We start from the raw sequence: 21381 nt of genomic DNA on the forward strand, positions 1-21381 counted from the left end.
TTTACCTCATTTTCCTCATCTGAAAATAAAACTAAGGGGGTCGCAAAAAAAGAAAAATAATAGTAGTACCTACCTCATCAAGTTGTAGGAAGATTAAACAAATAATGTATATAAGACATTAGTATGTGCATGGCATATAGGAAGTACTCAACAGAAATGAGAACTATTAAAATTCATACCTTTATCAGCACTCCCCTCCCTCATCTCAGGGATAAAGTTCTAATAACTAGAGAATATTTCCCCTTCTAAAGTTTTAAATAAAATATTTTTATTTTTTTAAAGGAGAAAGGGAGAAAGAAAGACATCTGTTTCTGTATGTGTCCTGACTGGGGATGGAACCGAAAATCCCTGCATATTGGGATGATGGTCTAACTAACTGAGCTATCCCACCAGGGCAACCAATACTAATTAATTAATATGAAATTCATATAAAATTTCATTTTAGCTATTAAGGTCCTTGCCCTTTCCACTACACAGTTTAAAAGGAACAAAAACAACTAACTGAAGCCTCATCTCAAGACTGCTAATAAGTAGCATAGAAGCAAAGACACCTTTACGGGCCCAATTTCTGCACTAGACAATCAAACAATGAATCGATATGATTCCATTGTTTTCTCTGTGTGTATCCAAGTTCTACAGGATAATCATGATAACAAAGCAAAATTTACTCTTAGCCTGACCTGTGGTGGCGCAGTGGATAAAGTGTCAACCTGGAAATGTTGAGTTCACCGGTTCGAAACCCTGGGCTTGCCTGGTCAAGGCACATATGGGAGTTGATGCTTCCAGCTCCTCCCCCCTTCTCTCTCTCTCTCTCTCCTGGTCAAGGCACATATGGGAGTTGATGCTTCCAGCTCCTCCCCCCTTCTCTCTCTCTCTCTCTCTCTCTCTCCTCTCTCTCTCTCTCACTCTCTCTCTCCTCTCTAAAATGAATAAAAAATTAAAAAAAAAATTTACTCTTAATGCTTCTGAGAGATTCTCCCTATGCCCTATTACCAAGTAAAACTATCAGTCTAGTCCAGAAGATGAAACCACGTACTTTGACTATTCTAAAAAACCTCCAAGGAGATTTAATCTTGTTTTCCTTAAGTTCTTATTTAACCATATGATCAACACGACTAAAAAATAATTTCTATAGAACCAGTCTGTCCAACTCAGGGTAAGACATTTTTCCTCATTTCAGTCTACATCCCAAGAGTATACAAATAAACAAAAAAGCCCATCAGAAGTCTAGTTAAAAGTATGGGGCTGTGACAAATATGACCTCACACAGCAATGATTACTAAATATTCCGCAAGTACAAAGCATTAAATGAAAGGCATAGAGCCCAACCAGGTGGTGGCGCAATACATAGAGCATTGGACTGGGATGCTAAGGACCCACGTTCAAAACCCCAAGGTTACCAGCTTGAGTGCGGGCTCACCAACTTAAGCATGGGATCATAGACATGACTCCTTGGTCACTGGCTTTAGTCCAAAGGTCGCTGGCTTAAGCCCAAGGTCCCTGGCTTGAGCAAAGGGTCACTGGCTTGGCTGGAACCCCCAGTCAAGGAACACACAAGAAAGCAATTAATGAACTAAGGTGCCACTACTATGAGTTAATGCTTTTCATCTCTCTTCCTGTCTGTCTGTCCCTATCTGTCCCTTTCTCTCACAAAAAAAAAAAATTTTTTTTTAAATCTGGTGATGTCACTGATTTTGTTTCTTCAAGTATAGCAAACAGCCTGACCAGGCAGTGGCACAGTGGATAGAGCATCAGACCAGGATGCGGAGGACCCAGGTTTAAAACCCTGAGGTCTGCCTGACTGGGCGGTGGCGCAGTGGATAGAGCATCAGACTGGGATGCGGAAGGACCCAGGTTCGAGACCCCGAGGTCACCAGCTTGAGCGCGGGCTCATCTGGTTTGAGCAAAAAGCTCACCAGCTTGAGCCCAAGCTTGCTGGCTCAAGCATAGGGGTTACTCGGTCTGCGAAGGCACGTATGAGAAAGGAATCAATGAACAATTAAGGTGTTGCAACGTACAACGAAAAACTTATCTCTCTGTTCCTGTCTGTCTGTCCCTGTCTATCCTCTCTGACAAAAAAATAAAATAAAATAAAATAAAAACCCTGAGGTCTCCGGCTTGAGCACAGCTTAAGTGTAGGGTCTCTGGCTTGAGAGCATGAGATCACAGACATGACCCCATGGTCGCTGGCTTGAGCAAGGGGTCACTCACTCTGCTATAGCCCCCAGTCAAGGCACATATGAGAAAGCAATCAATGAACAACTAAGGTGCAGCACTGAAAAATTGATGCTTCTCATCTCTCTCCCTTCCTGTCTGCCTGCCTCTAGCTGTCTCTCTGTCAAAAGAAAAACAAAACAAAACAAAAACATAATGTTTAGCACAATGAGTATTCAAAATATTATGTTAACTCATTTTTATCAAGTCCAGTATGTCAAAGCTAAGTCCTCTCCTAGAACTATCCCTAACTACCCAACTAAACTTCTGTACACCCAGAGCTACTTAAGAAGACAAAAGAGAATATGCTTTACCCTGCCTCAAACTTCTGACTATCACAGAAAGGAATTACTGTATACATGGGTAGGGTTTGGCAGGAAAGTTTGGTTAGGATACACCATGTTTCTGACTCACCATACTGTGATGAGAAAATGTGTTCCCTGAAGCAGGCTGTGATATGGTATTCTGCTTCGAGTTACTGAACACCAAAGGCTGGGCAAGAGAAGGAGCCTGAGATGGATCCAGATTAGATGAATCATTCTCCATTGAAGATGGTGTCTTCCCCAACAGAACAGCAAGGTCAATTCTAGTGGAGAGAAGACAGGATATTGATGAGTAAGACTGAACATTCTAGCAATCCCCAACACCCAACTCAGATTATGATTAGATTAAAACGAAGTCACTCCCCAGAAACACAAATTCCTGACTGAAATGCTTAATTTACCGATCATTGATACATAAGAGTTATTATAGTATCTAGCTATATTTTTTTAATTTATTGCTTTTAGAGAGAGAGAGAGAGAGAGAGAGAGAGAAAAGTGGGGGAGAGAGAAACATCTATTCGTTGTTTCATCCATCCATGCACTCACTGGTAGATCCCTGCATGTGCCCCAACTGAGGATCAAACCCACAACACCGGTGCACTGGGCCAACACTCCAAATGGGACAATGCTCCAAACGAGTTACCCAGCCAAAGCAGCTACTGTTTCTAGTTATGATCTAATGATGTTACCAATCATAATGTTATTTAAATATTCTTAGTAAAATGAATTTAATGAAATATCAAATGAAAATTTTAATACAACAGTTTGATAACTGGACCAAAAGTTACTAATTTTTACCCATGATTTTTTTTTTAAAGCAAGAGAGACAGAGACAGGAAGGGACAGAGATGAGAAGCATCAAATCGTAGCTGCAGTATTTTAGTTTGTTCATTGATTACTTCTCACACATGCCTTGATGGGAGATGAGGGTAGCCCTTGAGGGAAGGGGCTCAAGTCCGAACCAGTGACCCCTTGCTCAAGCCAGCGACCTTGGGCTTCAAGCCAGCAACCTTTGGGTTCATGCCAAAGACCATGAGTTCATGTTGATAATCCTGTGCTCAAGCCAGCAACCCCACACTAAAGCTGATGAACCTGCACTCAAGCCAGCAATCTTGGAGTTCCAAACCTGGGACCTCAGCATCCCAGTTCAACAGTCTATACACTGCACCACCACTAATCAGACCCATGGTTTTTTAATACTGAATACCTGCCATTACCAATATTTAATATGTAAAGGAATATGCTGGAATGCTGGCATCTTTAAGTGGCTTTGGAATAAGAAAGGTTTGAGGAATTCTTTCCTAACTTGCATGAAATTTCAAGTTACCTATATATAATAGAAATATATACACTGCTCACAAAAATTAGGGAATATTTTATTGCTTCATATTCATTTTGAAATAAATTTTTGTGAGCAGTGTATTTGTTGCCCTGGCTGGTGTGCCCAGTGGGTAGAACGTTGGCCCAGCGTGAGGATGTCCCAAGTTCAATCCCCAATCAGGACACACGTGAGAAGTGACCATCTCCTTCTCTTCCCCTCCCTCTCCCCCTTCTCTCTTTCTTCCCCTCTTGAGCTAGTGGCTCAACTGGTTTGAGTGTCGGCGCCGGGCACTGAAGATAGCTCGGCTGGTCTGAGCATTGGCCTCAGTTGCTGAGGACAGCTCAGCTGATTCGAGCATTTGCCCAAAAGGGGTTGCAGGGTGGAGCCTGGTCAGGGTACATGCGGAAGTGTGTCTATCTCCCCTCCTCTCACTTAAAAAAAAAAAAAGATGTAGATATATATATATATATATATATATATCTACATCTTTTTTTTTCTTTTTTTACAGAGACAGAGAGTCAGAGAGAGGGATAGACATGGACAGACAGGAATGGAGAGATGAGAAGCATCAATCATCAGTTTTTCGTTGTGACACCTTAGTTGTTCATTGATTGCTTTCTCATATGTGCCTTGACCGCAGGCCTTCAGCAGACCGAGTAACCCCTTGCTTGAGTCAGTGACCCTGGGCCCAAGCTGGTGAGCTTTTTGCTCAAACCAGATGAGCACGCACTCAAGCTGGCGACCTCGGGGTCTCGAACCTGGGTCCTCAGCATCCCAGTCCAACGCTCTATCCACTGCACCACCGCCTAGTCAGGCTAAAAAAATATATATTATATATGTATATATATTATTTACATATATATATCTGCGCTTTGCCCCCAGTTTTTGGTACAGAGTGCCTAAAACCCTTAAAATTTCCTGAGTCATAGAGTGATCTTTTGTTACTCATGAACCCCTTTAAACCATGAGGTTATTCAGGATGTTGCCTCCCAGAGCTTCAAAACAGGATCTGGTGACCAGAAACACCGAAAATGTGATCAGACGGTTAGAACATTTAGCCCTTCTATATCCCACCCACTTCTACAGAGGTGAGCTGAAGATTAAACCAAATTACAAATGACTTAATCAATCATGCCTATGTAATGAAACTGATAAAATACTCTTGAACAATGAGATAATAGTAAGCGCGGGGTAGGTGAGCACATCAATGTGCTTGGGAAGGCAACACAATCAGAGGGCATGGAAACTCTGTACCCTACTCCCATATTCGGCCCTATGTATCTCTTCCATTTGGCTGTTCCTGAGTACTGGTTATAATAGACCAGTAATGGCAAGAAAAAATTCCTGAATACTGAGTCATTCTAACAAATTATTAAACCTCAGAAGGGACCTGTGGGAACACCTCCAAATTTGTAGCAGCAGGGAAGAAGCATGGGTAACAACCTGGGCACGCATTTGCAGCTGACGTGTGAAGCAAGGGCAGTCTTGTGGGACTGAGCCATTAACTTGGGTCTGTGCTAACAACTCTGGTTAGTGTCAGAATTAAATTGCTGAACTTGGTGTCATAGAACTGCAGAACTGGTGTGAATAAATGGACAATTAGTTGGTATCAGAAAAAAATAAACATTACCACTAGTTCAATATCCTGAACATCCCACTCCTATCTTTAGAACTTTCTGAGTCAACAGTGATCATACTCAGATCTAGAAATAATCCAAGAGATTTTCAGGGGATAAAAACATTCCCTGATGATGGTACCCTTTCTACTGACCCCAATACTGAGGTTCAAGTTTTAAAAATCACTAGCCAGATCCTAGAGTAAAAAAAGGATGACTATACTCAGTGGGTTCAGTGGACCAAGATCATAATTATAAAGCAAATTTAGACCTGATCAGGCAGTAGCACAGTGGACAGAGTGTTGGACTAGGAACACAGAACCTAGGTTCAAAATCTTGAGGTTGCCTGCTCAAGCGTGGGCTCATCCGGCTTGAGTGCAGGCTCACCAGCCTGAGCACAGGGTTACCAGCTTGAGTGTGGGATCATGGACATGACCCCATGATTGTTGGCTTGAGCCAAGGGGTCATTCACTGGCTGGGCTGGAGCTCCCCAATCAAGGCACATAAGAGAAAACAATCAAAGAGCCACTAAGGTGCCACGATGAAGAATTGATGCTTCTCATCTCTCCCTATCTATTCCTCTCTCTGTCTCTTACTAAAAAATTATATGTAAAAAAATAAAACAAATTTAGAAATAAAAACACTTCCACTTTGAGTTCTTCTCCACAAGACAAACTATGTCATGCTAAGTTTTTGTTTTTTTTTTTCTCTTTTTTCATTTTTCTGAAGCTTGGAAACAGGGAGAGACAGTCAGACAGACTCCCGCATGCGCCCAACCGGGATCCACCCGGCACGCCCACCAGGGGCGACGCTCTGTCCACCAGGGGGCGATGCTCTGCCCATCCTGGGCGTCGCCATGTTGCGACCAGAGCCACTCTAGCGCCTGAGGCAGAGGCCACAGAGCCATCCCCAGTGCCCGGGCCATCTTTGCTCCAATGGAGCCTTGGCTGCGGGAGGGGAAGAGAGAGAGAGAGAGGAAAGCGCGGCGGAGGGGTGGAGAAGCAAATGGGCGCTTCTCCTGTGTGCCCTGGCCGGGAATCGAACCCGGGTCCTCCGCACGCTAGGCCGACGCTCTACCGCTGAGCCAACCGGCCAGGGCTGTCATGCTGTTTTTATTTATTACTTTGAAAGATTTTATTTATTGATTTTAGAGAGAGGATAGAAAAAGAGAAGAAGGTGGGGTATGAGGCGGAAGCATCAACTACCTATAGAAGTTGCTTCTCATATGTGCCTTAACTGGGCAAGCCCAGGGTTTCAAACCAATGACCTCAACATTCCAGGTGGATGCTTTATCTACTATGCCACCACAGGTCAGACTTATGCTGTTTTTGGTTTTTATTTTTTTATTTAAGAGAGGAACAGAGGGGGAGAGGGAGAGAAAGGGGGGGGGGAGAAGAAGAGAGGGCAAGAGAGGGGGAGAGGGAGACGGTGGGGGGGGGGTAGAGAGAGAAACATCAATCTGCTCCTGTATGTGCCCGGACTGGGAATGAACTGGCAACCTCTGCACTTCAGACAATGTTCAAACCAACCGAGCTATCAGGCCAGGATTCATGCTAAGTTTTAATCAATGCCTGTGATGCTTACCTATGTAATTAAATGACTACGTGGGAGAAGAATCAATGTTAAAATTGTAATACTGCATACTGACTTTTCAGTCAGTAGATAAACTAGTATCAAATCTTATAAATCTGCCTGACCTGTGGTGGCGCAGTGGAAAAGCATCAACCTGGAACGCTGAGGTTGCCAGTTTGAAACCCCAGGTTTGCCTGGTCAAGGCACATATGGGAGCTGATGTTTCCTGCTTCTCCCCCTGTTCTTTCTCTCACTGTTCTCCCTCTCTAAAATGAATAAATAAAATCTTAAAAAAAAACCTCTTATAAATCCATCATTCAACTAAAAAGGTAACTAATCTGATTTGGTTTTCATTACTACCAACACTATGGGAGCTTGTAAAGGCCCAGTGCCACTTTTCCTTACAGCTATCTCAGCAGATACCTTTGGGTGGAGATACTGAATTTTACCACACACTTGCCTCTGACCAGCAGTGATTGTCACATTCTCTGCAGGCAGAGGCACTGAAGACACATTAGAAGCAGTGAAGATCTTGGTCTCAGAAAGCTGGAAAACAGAGAAATTAGTCACTCCTGGTGTTAAGTTACAATAAGAATCCTGACATAAGGGGAGATCATCAAGAAAAAAGGAAAACCCATTGAAGAGGAAACTACTCTGAGGAAAACCCATTGAAGAGGAAACTACTCTGAGGAATCCTGAATAGACTGACTTTGAAGCCCCTTCTAATAAATGCTTCATGATTTTATCAAAAGAGAGAAGTAAAATCAAGAAACCCAAAAGTATACAGTAGAGTCACATAATATACACACTAAACTTACATAAAGGTGAAATACTTGCTAAACAGAAAAACAGAGAAAGCCCTTTTCATTTTCCCATTACAGTTCCCCACTCCCATCTCTACACAAACCATACTTGGCTAAGACAAAGATAGAAATAAAACAGTTTATTTTTGGTTTTTAAGCAGTAAGGCCCAAGTTAAGGTCTTTTTAGGGCTAATTTTACCCATATGCAATTTCTGCTTTACAACTGACTTTAGTACACCTAATCTCTCCACTATAAGACACTAAATCCAGGTAAGCAATTATAGGGATTAATTTCTCATACTATTCAAAAGCTGATTTTGTTTTATTTTGACTTTTTAAAATCTCTCCTTTAAAAACAGTATGTATCATTCTTCGAAAGTTGCTTAAGCAGATGAGCCAGATTTTAAGAGATTATCACAAGGCAGTCAGTCTAGCTCAGCTACAACAGAAAATAATCACTCTGATGCTGATGCACCTGAAACTTTTAAAACTCAGGTCTAGCAACCAAAACAGTTTAATATATCATTTCCTCTTACCATAAAGATCTTTGTTGCCTGAACATATGAGTATAAGCAAATTAAAATATGTTAAAATGGAAGTTTGCCCATGATCACTGAAAACTATTATTCACAGCAAAAGCTTGAGGTGACCAGGAATCAGCAAAATTCTTTTACTCGGGTTCTACTCCGGTGAATTCATAGAACTTGTTTGTATGCCACCTATACCACCCATCTATGAGGTTTCCAAGTTGAGTAATGCTGGGATAAAGCCAAGTCTACATCTTCATCTCAATTACACTTAGAAAGTTGGGCTTCAAGTAACTTAAAAAGGTTCCAGAGCCAATCAGATGATAAGACTTGAGGACTTGGCACTTTAAATCTCCCTCAGTATCCACCTCCAAGCAATTCCAGGACCATGTACCAATGCTTCAATGTGAGCTCTATAGCAAACTGTTCCAGGTAGAGTCATGTGCCACCGGTAGCTGTTAATTCACTACCTAACTCCATCTCCAGTGCCCTACCCAACCACCATCTCTTCCTGGGATAAATCCGACAATCAGATATTTGGACTTACACAAGTGCACTTGCCCTTTCCATAGTCTGGTTCCACAGAGTCCTGTTCATGCCCAGTCTCCTTCATATAACATATGTGAAATGTTCTGGCTCAGAACACTATTTTGGATGTAAAAGTTTTGGGTCAGAATCTTAAGGATGAATTTTGGGGGTAGAAACATACCCATTTTTTCTATCCCTAAACACCACGTAGGGATAGAAGGCACTAAAGAAAAATGACCTGGAAATACCTACATCTTCATTCCAATCTTCAGTTCCCCACTCCTCTGTTGCAGTCCTCCATGCACCTGAGAATAAAGAGAGAACAGTAAATTTAAGTGCCAGTACATAGCACGTGCAGAAAACACTAATGCATTAACATATTTGGCAGCCAAAAGTGTAACCAGAATTTAATAATCAGAAGGGATTCTTGGGCTTCAGAAGGAAGAAAAGACTATTTTGAAAGGCATATCTCAGAACACCAGGGTTCTAATAAGATTATGATTTCACAGCTACAGTCAGTCTTTGTAACATGTACAGCAAAGAGAGAAAGAGCAAGAAAATGCGAGAGAGCAAGAGACCCGAACAAACCCAATGTTCCAGGCAATCTGACTTAGTGAGTGGTCAATTCAGTGAAATGGCACCAACCAATTAAAACCAGAACAAAACTCCACCTATTTATCTGGTATAACACAATACTACAGCCAGTCTAAAGAGAGATGGCAGCAGTGATAGAGGAACACAAATGTCTGCCCATGTGACAGTGAAAAAGCGGTGAAGAAGGAAGGCTGAAATCCATACTAAGAGCACTGACAACTAGCTGCCACTGGAATTTTATTTAAAAATGCATACTCAGCAGAAATAAAGTTTATAGATCTCATTGGTTTAACTATAAGGAATCCCTATAGATCTGCTCTTTTCAGAAGACATTGGACAAAAATAAAAAATAAAAATTTCAAATATGTGTGCTAGTTATTCTCTTACTCCTAATCATACATGAAATGTAACCTGCTGAGGGCACAGCAGACAATGGGGGTGTACACTCTCCTCATGTTGGTAATAACAAAGCTAGAATAAAGTTTCTACAAGAGAGATTCATAGCAATCAAACCACCTTCCACATTCCCCTTATTATGCTTCATGTGTACACATATCCTTAAAAGGACCTGAACTTTCTTAAGGAATATGGGTGAGAGTTTCAGTGAGAAACAGGATTCTTCCCTTTGACCAAAGGACCACAATAAGAAATAAAAACCTATCTGTAGAAGGGATAAGAACACTTAATATTTTCTTCTCTAGAACAACACTATATATTGATACATAAAATAACTCAAAGAACTCTAAATGGAAAAAGCTTCTTACAAAAATGAAAGTCAGGCATTCAGATATTTCATCGTCACTGAAGAGAAATATTCTAACATCTACAAAAGCCATCTGAAATTCTTCTAAACATTTAATAATGAAAAATTCTATTTCCTAGAAAAAAAATATATTCATTGTAATGCCTTTCCCAGGACGTTAAAATTGCACCAGGGAAATCCCAAACCATTTTCTACTGACAATGTTCTTTGAATAAAACTGAAGTCCAATCTCAGTTTAGACAAGTTATAAACCACATTTTCTTTTCCCTCTCTGGTGACACCACTCTTCCTGACCATTGGTATTCATCCAAATGGAACCCAAGATCTGAGTTAATGCATATACACAATCCTAGAGTTGGAAGTAACCTGAGAAGTTATTTACTGTTGGGAGACAATCTCTCAATGCAAGAATTTTATTTTCTGCACTCTGGCAACTATATCTGGGATAGAAAAGAATGTAGATTCCTAGTTGATATTTTCTTAGATAGGATATTTGAAAATGACTGAGGAAGAGGAGTACGTTGAAGAAGCATTAAGGAACAGAAAGAGTGTAAATGTTCTGAACAACAGATAAGGGTTTCCATTCCATCAGCAGAAAAAGCACAGTCAATGTTAAGTATTCATTAAGTGAACAAAAATCTTACAAAGCAAAAACAGGTATAGAATATGGCAGACAAAGACAGAGAAAAAGCAGAAGACAGAAAAATGACATATCCACAGATATTTCAGTTCATAAAAATCTATAAAAATATCCGGGGCAGTTAGGCGCCTGGATGTATCATACCAGGAGCAGTCTCAAATTTTCGGGGATAATTTGACCCCTCAACCCCAATGAAATCAAGTCCTGAAACAAAAAAGAAAAGAAAAGAAAAAACAACCAGTGAAATTTTACTTGTGAATGAGAATATTTGCCCCCAATACACAATTCCCAGTGTACCTGTGGATATTTTAAGGGTAGGTTTGAATTTCTTTTTAAATTAAAAAAGGATTTAAGTTTTATCATGAAAACATAAAAAGATCATGCATAAAGGTAAGTTCATTACTGTGAAACTAACAATGAGAATACATGTTACTACACTTATACTAAGATGACAGCAACATTACATAATTTTTCCATTCAGCCACAAACCACTGATTTCTGATTGTAGCCTCCTCAAATCTGCGATTCTCTACTCAGTAGAAAATAAAGATACATCTTCTGTTTTTCCAACCAGATCCTTGTTGAAATGCTAAGGTTTTCAATCCAGGACTGGGACTTCATGCCTCATTTTCTATCCACAACTGAATAAATCCCTTAACTTCTATCATCTTTTCTACCAGTGATAAAAAGCCAAATACTGGACCTGGCCAGTTGGCCCAGCAACAGAGTGTCAGCCCAGCATGTAGATGTCTCAGGTTCAATTCCCAGCCAGGGCACACAGGAGAAGCACCCATCTGCTCTCCACCCTTCCCCTCTCCTTTTTCTCTGGTCTCTCTCTTCCTCTCCCGCAGTCAAGGCTCCACTGAAGCAAACTTGGCCCAAGCACTAAGAATGGCTCTCTGGCCTCCACCTCAGGTGCTAGAATGGCTCTGATTACAAAGGAGCAACACCCCACATGAGCAGAGCATCGCCCCCTGGTGGGCATGCCGGGTGGATCCTGATTGGGCACATGCAGGAGTTTCTCTCTGCCTCCCTGCTTCTCACTTCAGAAAAATACCAAAAAAAAAAAAAAAAAAAGGCCAAATACCCAAGAACTAGAGCTCAAAAATAGTAACTTATATTATTTAGACTGCTACCACTGCCTCTACAAAGCCATCAAGAAATGAATAAAGACCAGTTCTAATGCCTCCAAAATATAGAAAGTTAAACTAGAAAAGGATAGGCCCTGGCCGGGTAGCTCAGAGCATCATCCTATTATGCCACGGTTGTGCATTCAAACCTCAATCAGAGCACATTCAAGAATCAACCAATGAGTGCATAAGTAAGTAAAACAACAAATTGATGTTTCTCTCTCTCTAAAATCAATTTAAAGAAATAGAGGCCTGTGTTAGAGTGCTGACCTGAAAAACTGAGGTCACTAGTTCAAAACCCTGGGCTTGCCTGGTCTAGGCGCATACAATAAGCAACCAATAAACAACCAGAGTGAGGCAACTACTTCTCATGCCCTTCCCTCCACATAAACCAATAAATCTTAAAAAAAAAAAAAAAAAGCCCTGGCAGGTTTGCCTCAGTGGATAGAGTGTTGACCCAGCATGAGGATATCCCAGGTTCAATTCAAGTCAGGGCACACATGAGAAGCAACCATCTGCTTACCTTCCACTCTCCCCTCCCCCTCCCCTTTCCCTCTCTCCCTCTCATAGCCAGTGGCATGACTGGTTCAAGCATTGGCCCCAGATGAGGAATGCCAGGTGGATCCTGGTCAGGCACATGCAGGAATCTTTCTATCTCCCCTCCTCTCACTTAAAAAAAAAAAAGAAAAAGAAAAAAGAAAAAAAAAGAAAGAAAAAGAAAAGGGCATTTCATAGCCAAACAGAAGAATTCACAAAGCTCTCTATTCTTGCCAATAACTTAACTCTAGCCTCCACCAACTGGAAAGTTGTATTCCAAATAAACATAACCTGGTAAATGAAAAGCAAGAAACATTTAGGACCTGAAGTGAAGTGTATGTAACATCTTGTGGGTTGTAGATGAGAAGCTGTGCCAAAGACCCTACCAAAGACACAGAGATAAAGATCACTGACATTTAAAAAGGGGAAAGGCAAATTTAAATGGTTAAGGAGTCAAAGAACCTATTTCCTGCCCTACTACATATTAACTCATTCCCTCCTTTAGCAAAGAAAAACAGTCTCAGGCTCTGTATGTGCTGGCACAGCCAGAAGGTGGTACCTGATCTCGTAAGACCAAGTACTCTGAAGCTCAGAGGCTGTGCTTATTTATAGCAGTAAAAGTATCTTACTCCCAATACATCTTGGTAAATCCCACAAGCATAACATAACCTTAAATATATATACCCTACCAAAATAGAGGCACCAAAGTCAGCTAACAAAAAAAGCAATCTTATTAAAACCCCGTAACACTTTACCACAGCCAGAAGACTGTCCAGCAAAGAGAGCTAGAAAATCTCAAAATTTCCTTGTTGCCCAGATACTGAGATTTCCCAAAAATGAAAGGGAGAAAGACACTCCTATCTCAGTATCAGAAAATAAACTGACAGTAGGCTTTGAATCTAGACACTCTTTATCTCTGTAAGTAGTGACTTGGTTAATTAATTTGGGATATCTTTTCATAAGGCAAAGCTAGTTACCCTAACAGAAACACTAGGAAATACAAATAATTATAGTAAAATAATTCTAAGTTCAAATACTGACAAATATCTTCACTGCTCTTTCAGTCTAAGTTTTGTCATCCGGAAAGTGATAATAAATAATGTCTATTGTAAAATAGTGATGAAGGTCAGGTGAAATAGTTAGTACAATGTGCCCACTAACACAATTAAGTAAAAAGAATACACAGTAATTCAAGTGTGATTTTCTCCCTTTCCCCCATCTCTGCACCCAAAAACTATTCCTCCACTTTATGTAACTATAACCTCAAAAAAAATTATTTCCTTAGGTTCCCAGAGACAAGAAATGAATAATAAACAGTCACTCACTCGTCCCATCATCTGGCTCGAAGTGGCCAGTGTTGTTCCACGTATTGCCACTATTATTGCCATAGTTATCATCAGTATTGGCTGGCTCTGCATAATCAGCTGGGTTAAAGGTTCTGGGGGGGGGGGGTGGACAACAACAAAAAGCTTAAAAGAGTCTCTGACATCTTAACAGCATCAAGAAAAAACTAAAAAGAGGAGGGCAACAGAATCATCGCTCTCCCTTTCCTAGTACAAATCAATCGCAGCCACTTTTCTAAAACATATGCTGTCAACTTTTCCTTACCTATCAGCCTACCTAAAATTTCATGATATATCCATTTTGGGTCAGGACGCCAATAATAATAAAATCCACATGAAGATTTTAGGAAGATAGTAGGTATATGCATTCAATGAAACTATGTAATAAGAGATAATGATCTAGATGATAAATACTTAGTCCTAAAATATAAACCCTAAGTCTACACACCTTTCTGATTAAATAGTATAAACATCTTTTTTTTTTTTAATTACATTTTGGTTAAGGGCTGCCTACTATTATCCTCAGAATATCAATCAGCTACTCTAAAATATTATGGTGATGCTTAGGGAAAAAAATTAAAGACTATTAACATTGGATTGCCTGACCAGGCGGTGGTGCAGTGAATAGAACGTTGGACTGAGATTCCGAGGACCCAGGTTCGAGACTAAGAGGTCGCCAGCTTGAGTGCAGGCTCATCTGGCTTGAGCAAAACTCACCAGCTTGGACCCAAGGTCGCTGGCTCGAGCAAGAGGTTACTCTGTCTGCTGTAGCCCCATGGCCAAGACACATATGAGAGCAATCAATGAACAACTAAGGTGTCGCAATGAAAAACTGATGATTGATGCTTCTCATCTCTCTCCGTTCCTGTCTGTCTGTCCCTATCTATCCCTTGCTCTGACTCTTTTTTACAGATCCCTGTAAAAAAAAAAAATTTAAAAAAACCCAAAACATTGGATCAATGAAACTTACCCCATTCCTTGAGCAGAAAACCTTCCTCCCCGCCTACCAGAGCCACCTAAGGAAACAGAAAGAGAAATATTTTAGAAGTTAAAACAAAACAGCCTTGTGACTGAAGCAGCTCTGGAATAAGCAGTTGATATTATCAGATGTTTTTTCTTATTCTGTAGTACACCAGATAATGTAACAGTAGAACATCACTATTGACAGTGTTCTTTTGCTGATCAGACTGCTGGGTCTTCAAGCAAACACAGTAATATCAACAAAAGAACTAGAGGAAACAACATTCATCTTCTCACTGCCCACTTAGCAACCTTTAAAATTTTCATGACACCTCAACAATTAAGGGAACTAGACTCCATGTGAATTTTAAATAATGTAGACCAGTGTTTTTCAACCTCTGGTCCATGAAAGAATTAATCATCCTGGTGTATAAAAATTAGAATCTATAATCAGTGTCTAGAATATTCATACAACATATCAGGGTGGTTAACTTCTGCAGACCAGTGGTTGAAAAACACTGATGTAAACCTACAAAACTAGTAGAAGTATTTCAATACCCCACCAAATTGATCACCTCTGCCTCGTCCACGACCTCTTCTGCCTCTTTCTGTGCCTCTTCCAGAAGGCCCTCCACTCTTGGTGCCATCTAATCCATTTTCCTGACCCCGGACTGGGGGAAAAAACACAGATGGCCAAGAAAGAGTCAATAGAACATATGGAAATATATAAATGGTATGTATGTATACTGGTGGGAAGAAAAAAACAAGAGAAAGGAGTTGGAAGGATGGGACATAATTACTACTAGGGAAATGGTGATAAAACCACAACAGAGAGCTGTAAGTCAAACTGTACAAATGGTCACAGGGTAATTTCATACCAAGCCAGCAGCTGCTGTTAGAAAATGCTAATGTATATACAAGGAAATACGACTCAGACATAAGAAATGATAAAATACTGCCATTTGTGATGACATAAATGGACCTTAAGAATATTATGTTAAGCTAAATAATTATAAAAAAGCTAAGAACTACATAATTTCACACATAGGTGGGATATAAAACTAAAAGTCATGGACATAGACAAAAGTGAAGTGGTTACCACAAGGGGGAGGGGAAGGGGAGTAAAGGGAGACAAATATATGGTAACAGACAATACTTTGACTTTGAGTGATGGCCACACAACACAATGAATAATTTACATGCTATGGAGATGTATACTTGAAACCTATATGTTCCTATGGACCAATGTCATCCCATTAAATTTAATTTCTAAGTTAAAAAAATAAAGGAAAGGAAAAAAAGCTAATGTAAGAAATGCCAAGGTCTAAGAACAGATAAAGGCAAGAAAAATCAAAAAGGTAATATACTGGTTACTAGGTCCTGCCTAACAGCACCTTGACACCCCTGAAATCTAGACATTAACGACCCACAGCTGGTTTGTTAAAGCCCCATGCATACACTCTCGTCCACGGCTGGCACCTCTTCCCCGTCTTGGTGGCCCACCACGTCGTCGACTATAGTCTCTGTCCCGGTCTCGATTTTCTTTGCTTTCTTCATTGGATTCCGTTTGGCCACCATCCTTCTGTCCTGAGACTCCCTTCTTCTTCCCGACCATCTCCCAGGAATGCTAAAGGGCAGAGCATTCATATCTAATCAGCATGGACTGCTATAAAGAAACCAGAGATAAAAGCTGGGACAACTGTTAACTGTTCTCTCAGCATCCAAGTCTAAGATACTTCTAATTAGTTTACAGGTATTGATCAACTTACAACCTATGCAACTTACGACCATTCGACTTTACAACCACAATCACTAGCCACAACTGCTCCTCGTCTGGCAGCGCAAGCGTTGCCCAGCTGGGCGTACGACAGTGCTGGCCAATAAAATGTTTCGTACATGTTTATATATTTTGATATGTTTTGCAATTTGGAAAATGTTTCCTATGGTATTTTTTACACCTGTATTTTGCATTTTTGTATGCACCTGTATTTTGTAATTTTGTATGTTTTGCAAATATTAAACCAGTTGTACTGGTAATGCAGTGTTTTACTTAAACCTGATGAATGTAAAAATAAGAAACAAAATAGTGTAGAGAAGATACAAATGGCATAAAATGAAAAAAATTATGATATATAACAATAATGAAAGAAAATTATAAAATATGACTTAAAAATTTTTATAACATCATTTCACAGTACTGTACATATAGCCTACTCAACTTATGACCAAATCGTGTTACGACCTGTCAGAACCAATTGTCATCGTAAGTTGAGCACTAGCTGTACATCTGTTTAAATGGAGGATATATAAAGAGCCTGAAAACAAACTACACCTAACACTGCAAAATTGAAGTCCTCTGGGGGAGGTGCTAACGGACTGTAGGGATCACTTCCAAAAGGACCACCGAGATCCTTAACCAGTGCAGACACTTGGCATATTAGTCCAAGGACCTATATAGTTACTGGTCCCTAGTTTTCTATTTTTCTTTCATGTTTTTACTATTATTTTTAGATTTTATTTATTCATTTTAGAGAGAGGAGACAGAGACAGAGAGAGAGAGAAGAGGGGGAGGAGCAGAAAGTATCAACTTCCATATGTGCCTTGACTAGGCAAGCCCAGGGTTTCGAACCAGTGACCTCAGCATTCCATGTCGACGCTTTACCCGCTGTAGCACTGCAAGTCAGGCCATCGGTCCCTAGTTCTCAAGTGTGTTTCCTGAGCCGAAAAAACTAATTTCTTTTGGATTCAGTGATTCTCAACATTTTACAGTTTTATTCATGTGAAATAAAGAAAAAAACAAAGTTTCTAAAAGTTAATTTTGAATTCAGGATGAGTACGCAGCATTTGACTCAGGCACATTCTCTAATTAAGCAACCCTGAATTTAGGAGGAAAATCAACAACTATACCTACTTCCCCACCCAAGCCCCAATTTCCTTGACTTAAAAGACCAACTAGCAGTCAGGAAGGCACAACCCTGGCCCTAAGACATGCTGACTATAAGAAGCCTTCCAATCCAAGTCTGACACACTGTTTTCTCCCCTATACTTCCTAAACTGATAGAATTCAATTCAGCTTTCCAAAAAACGAAACAGTATGATTCATTCCAGAATTCAGTAAAGAAAATTCGTGGTAAGAAAAATAAGCTTTATAGTCTTATTCCTCAAGAAAATGAGTTTTGCCTGAACAGGCGGTGGCGCAGTGGATAGAGCGTCGGACTGGGATATAGAGGACCTAGGTTCGAGACCCCGTGGTGGCCAGCTTGAGCACGGGCTCATCTGGTTTGAGCAAAGCTCACCAGCTTGAGTCCAAGGTTGCTGGCTCAAGCAAGGGGTTACTCAGTCTGCTATAGACCCTGGTCAAGGCACATATGAGAAAGCAATCAATGAACTACTAAGGAGCTGCAAAAAAAAATTGATGTTTCGCATCTCTCTTCCTTCCTGTCTATCTGTCCCTCTCTCTGACTCTACGTCTCTGCCACAAAAAAAAGTTTTGTTTTGTTTTTTTTGTTTGTTTTTTTTTACAGAGACAGAGAGTGAGTCAGAGAGAGGGACAGACAGACAGGAATGAAGAGAAATGAGAAGCATCAATCATTAGTTTTTCATTGCGTGTTGCAACACCTTAGTTGTTCATTGATTGCTTTCTCATATGTGCCTTGACCGCGGGCCTTCAGCAGACCGAGTAACCTCTTGCTCGAGCCAGTGACCTTGAGTCCAAGCTGGTGAGCTTTTGCTCAACCCAGATGAGCCCACGCTCAAGCTGGCAACCTCAGGGTCTCGAACCTGGGTCCTATGCATCCCAGTCTGACGCTCTATCCATTGCGCCACCGCCTGGTCAGGCAAAAAAAAAAAAAAGTTTTATAAACTTAAAAGTTTTAAACATACACATACCTGGATTTACACGTATTTTTTCAGGAAATATATATAAATAAAAGTTCCAGGAGAAACGATACATCTTTACTATCCTAGTTACCATATAACCCAAACAACAATGGCCCCGGTGATCAGCAATAGCTATCTAATATTGGACAGCTTTCAAGAACATGAGCCACGTGTAATATAGAATTACTGTTTTCTCAGGGTTGATAATAATATTGTGGTCATATAAAAGAGCATACTTCTTTAAGTGAAGCGTGCTGAAATAGTCAGGAAATAAGATGCTATGGTACCTACACTTCCAAATAACTCCAGGTGCCCATTAATGGATGAATGAATAAAAACGTAGCATCCATTAGATTACCAATCCTTACAAAAAAGTGGAATTCTGACACAATACACAATATGAATCTTCAAAATATTATGCTAAGTGAAAAAAGACACAAAAGGACAAATATTTTACTTATATGAAGTACCTAATATATGCAAATTCATGAAAACAGAAGAGGTTACCAGGAGCTGACAGGAGTGGGAAAAGGGGAATTTTTATTTAATAATACAGACAACCCATTTTGGATTCAGTCTGAGAAATGAAAAACTCCTGAAAATGGAGAGTAATAATGATTGTACAACTTTGTCAATGTAGTTAATGCCACTGAGTTATACACTTAAAAATGTTTACAACAGTAAATTTCAGGCACTATATATTTTAACTAATTTTTGACATTTTTAAGTTCAACAAATTTAAAATTATAGTAAAGGCCCTGGCCAGATAGCTAAGCTGCTCAGAGCATCATTCCAATATGCCATGGTTGTGGGTTTGATCCCCAATCAGGGCACAAACAAGAATCAACTAATGCACTCATATATGGGTAGAGCAACAAATCGATGTTTGTCTCTCTCTAGAATAAATAAAAGTTAAAAACTAAAATTATAGCAAAAACATATCTATATATTCTAAAGTCTATAATAGTTTACAAAAGTAATAATTTAATGTATTGGCCAAGAATTTGCTTAAAGGCTTTAATCACTGTAAAAAAAAATAGAAGACCAGATAAAGAAGATGTGGCACATATACACCATGGTACACTATTCAGCCATAAGAAATGATGACATCGGATCACTTACAACAAAATGGTGGGATCTTGATAACATTATACGGAGTGAAATAAAAGTAAATCAGAAAAAAATAAGAACTGCAGGATTCCATACATTGGTGGGACATAAAAACGAGACTAAGAGACATGGACAAGAGTGTGGTGGTTACGGTGGGGGGGGGGGGGGGCGGCGGGAGGAGGGAAGGAGGGAGAGGGGGAGGGGAAAAGAAACTAGATAGAAGGTGACGGAGGACAATCTCTCTTTGGGTGATGGGTATGCAACAGAATTGAATGACAAGATAACCTGGACATGTTTTCTTTGAATGTATGTACCCTGATTTATTGATGTCACCCCATTAAAATAAAAATTTATTTATAAAAAAAAGAATTTTTAAAAAAAGTTATAATTTAAATAAAAAAAGATTAAGTATAAAAGATTAAGTATCCACGTAGGACTTGGCAGCTTCTTGTTGCCTACTCTTACAACACAAGCTGATTCTGAATTATAGCTAGTGGTTCATTTTATGCTCACAGAGGCTTCAATTCAGAAGTTATTGTAACCCTATAGCTAAATCTGCATCAGATATTCTGAAAAACAGACTCAAAAACAGCTCGATTTTAGAGTTTTTGCTAGTCTATCTCAAAACCTGGCAAGTTTCAGAAACCTGCCATCTTCTCCCTTTATGGTATACATCAGCTGCTGGCATTAGATCCCTTCCCCTCCCCCCACCAGATGACTTCTATAAGGAAATAGAACTACTATGATCTTCTCAAAGATACTTCCAGTTTTCTGATATAATCTTGCCCACCCAAATACATCTAACATCCCTACTAGCTGACTTTACTTTCCACTGATTTCATTAGTAGTTAGGTTTATTTGTGGCATAAGCCTACATTCTCCAGTTTATTTTCTTTTTTGGTAGTCTGGAAGTTCATTCTTGAAGCACTAGGCAGAAGAGGCTGGAAAATGAAACAAAATATAACTTGTGCAAAAAAATTAGACTTTAAAAAGCCTGAGTCCCACTTCTCCACCCCCCCCAAATCTTGAGACAATTATTCTAGAGTAAATTCAAAATGACCCAAAGGCACCATTATGACTGTCCAGGCAATAATGTTTTCTTTCTTAGGCCTGACCTCTGGTGGTGCAGTGGGATAAAGCGTCAACCTGGAACACTGAGGTTGCCGGTTCGAAACCCTGGGCTTGCCTGGTCAAGGCACATATGGGAGTTGATGCTTCCTTCTCTTCCCCTTTCTCTCTCTCTCTCTCTCTCTCTCTCCCCTCTCTCTAAAAAAAATCAATAAATAAAATATTTAAAAAAAAAAAAATGTTTTCTTTCTTTTTATTGTTTAGCGCAGTGGTTCTCAAAGTGTGCACCAGGGCGCACTGGTGCGCCCTAGAAGATTTCCAGGTGCATCCTATGGTATTCCAGAGAAATATGTGCCTGTTGGGGACCAAAAACCCAACAGGGTTTTTGGAGTTTAGATTTTGGGGGGACAGAGGTGTGAGGAATTGGCTGTAAGCTGACAGTCTGGCCAACCT

At 40.1% G+C, this 21381-nt stretch overlaps 1 protein-coding gene across 18 annotated transcripts in view; it reads right to left on the reverse strand.

Moving 5' to 3' along the window:
- Positions 1-21381, reverse strand: part of UBAP2L (ubiquitin associated protein 2 like) — a 51901-nt gene that overhangs the window by 20514 nt on the left and 10006 nt on the right. For 11 of the 18 annotated variants that reach the window (XM_066362402.1, XM_066362396.1, XM_066362398.1 and 8 more), the window contains exons 5-12: positions 16330-16498; positions 15447-15542; positions 14882-14927; positions 13894-14006; positions 11046-11105; positions 9157-9209; positions 7507-7592; positions 2629-2800 (exon numbers count right to left, since the gene is read on the reverse strand). In XM_066362402.1, the coding sequence (XP_066218499.1) occupies positions 2629-2800; positions 7507-7592; positions 9157-9209; positions 11046-11105; positions 13894-14006; positions 14882-14927; positions 15447-15542; positions 16330-16498 (795 nt within the window). The remainder of the gene's footprint in view (positions 1-2628; positions 2801-7506; positions 7593-9156; positions 9210-11045; positions 11106-13893; positions 14007-14881; positions 14928-15446; positions 15543-16329; positions 16499-21381) is intronic. The other 7 variants (XM_066362408.1, XM_066362407.1, XM_066362406.1 and 4 more) reach the window with 1 other exon arrangement.

This window comes from Saccopteryx leptura, chromosome 2 (genome assembly GCF_036850995.1).
Source record: "Saccopteryx leptura isolate mSacLep1 chromosome 2, mSacLep1_pri_phased_curated, whole genome shotgun sequence".
Lineage (NCBI taxonomy): Eukaryota > Metazoa > Chordata > Mammalia > Chiroptera > Emballonuridae > Saccopteryx > Saccopteryx leptura.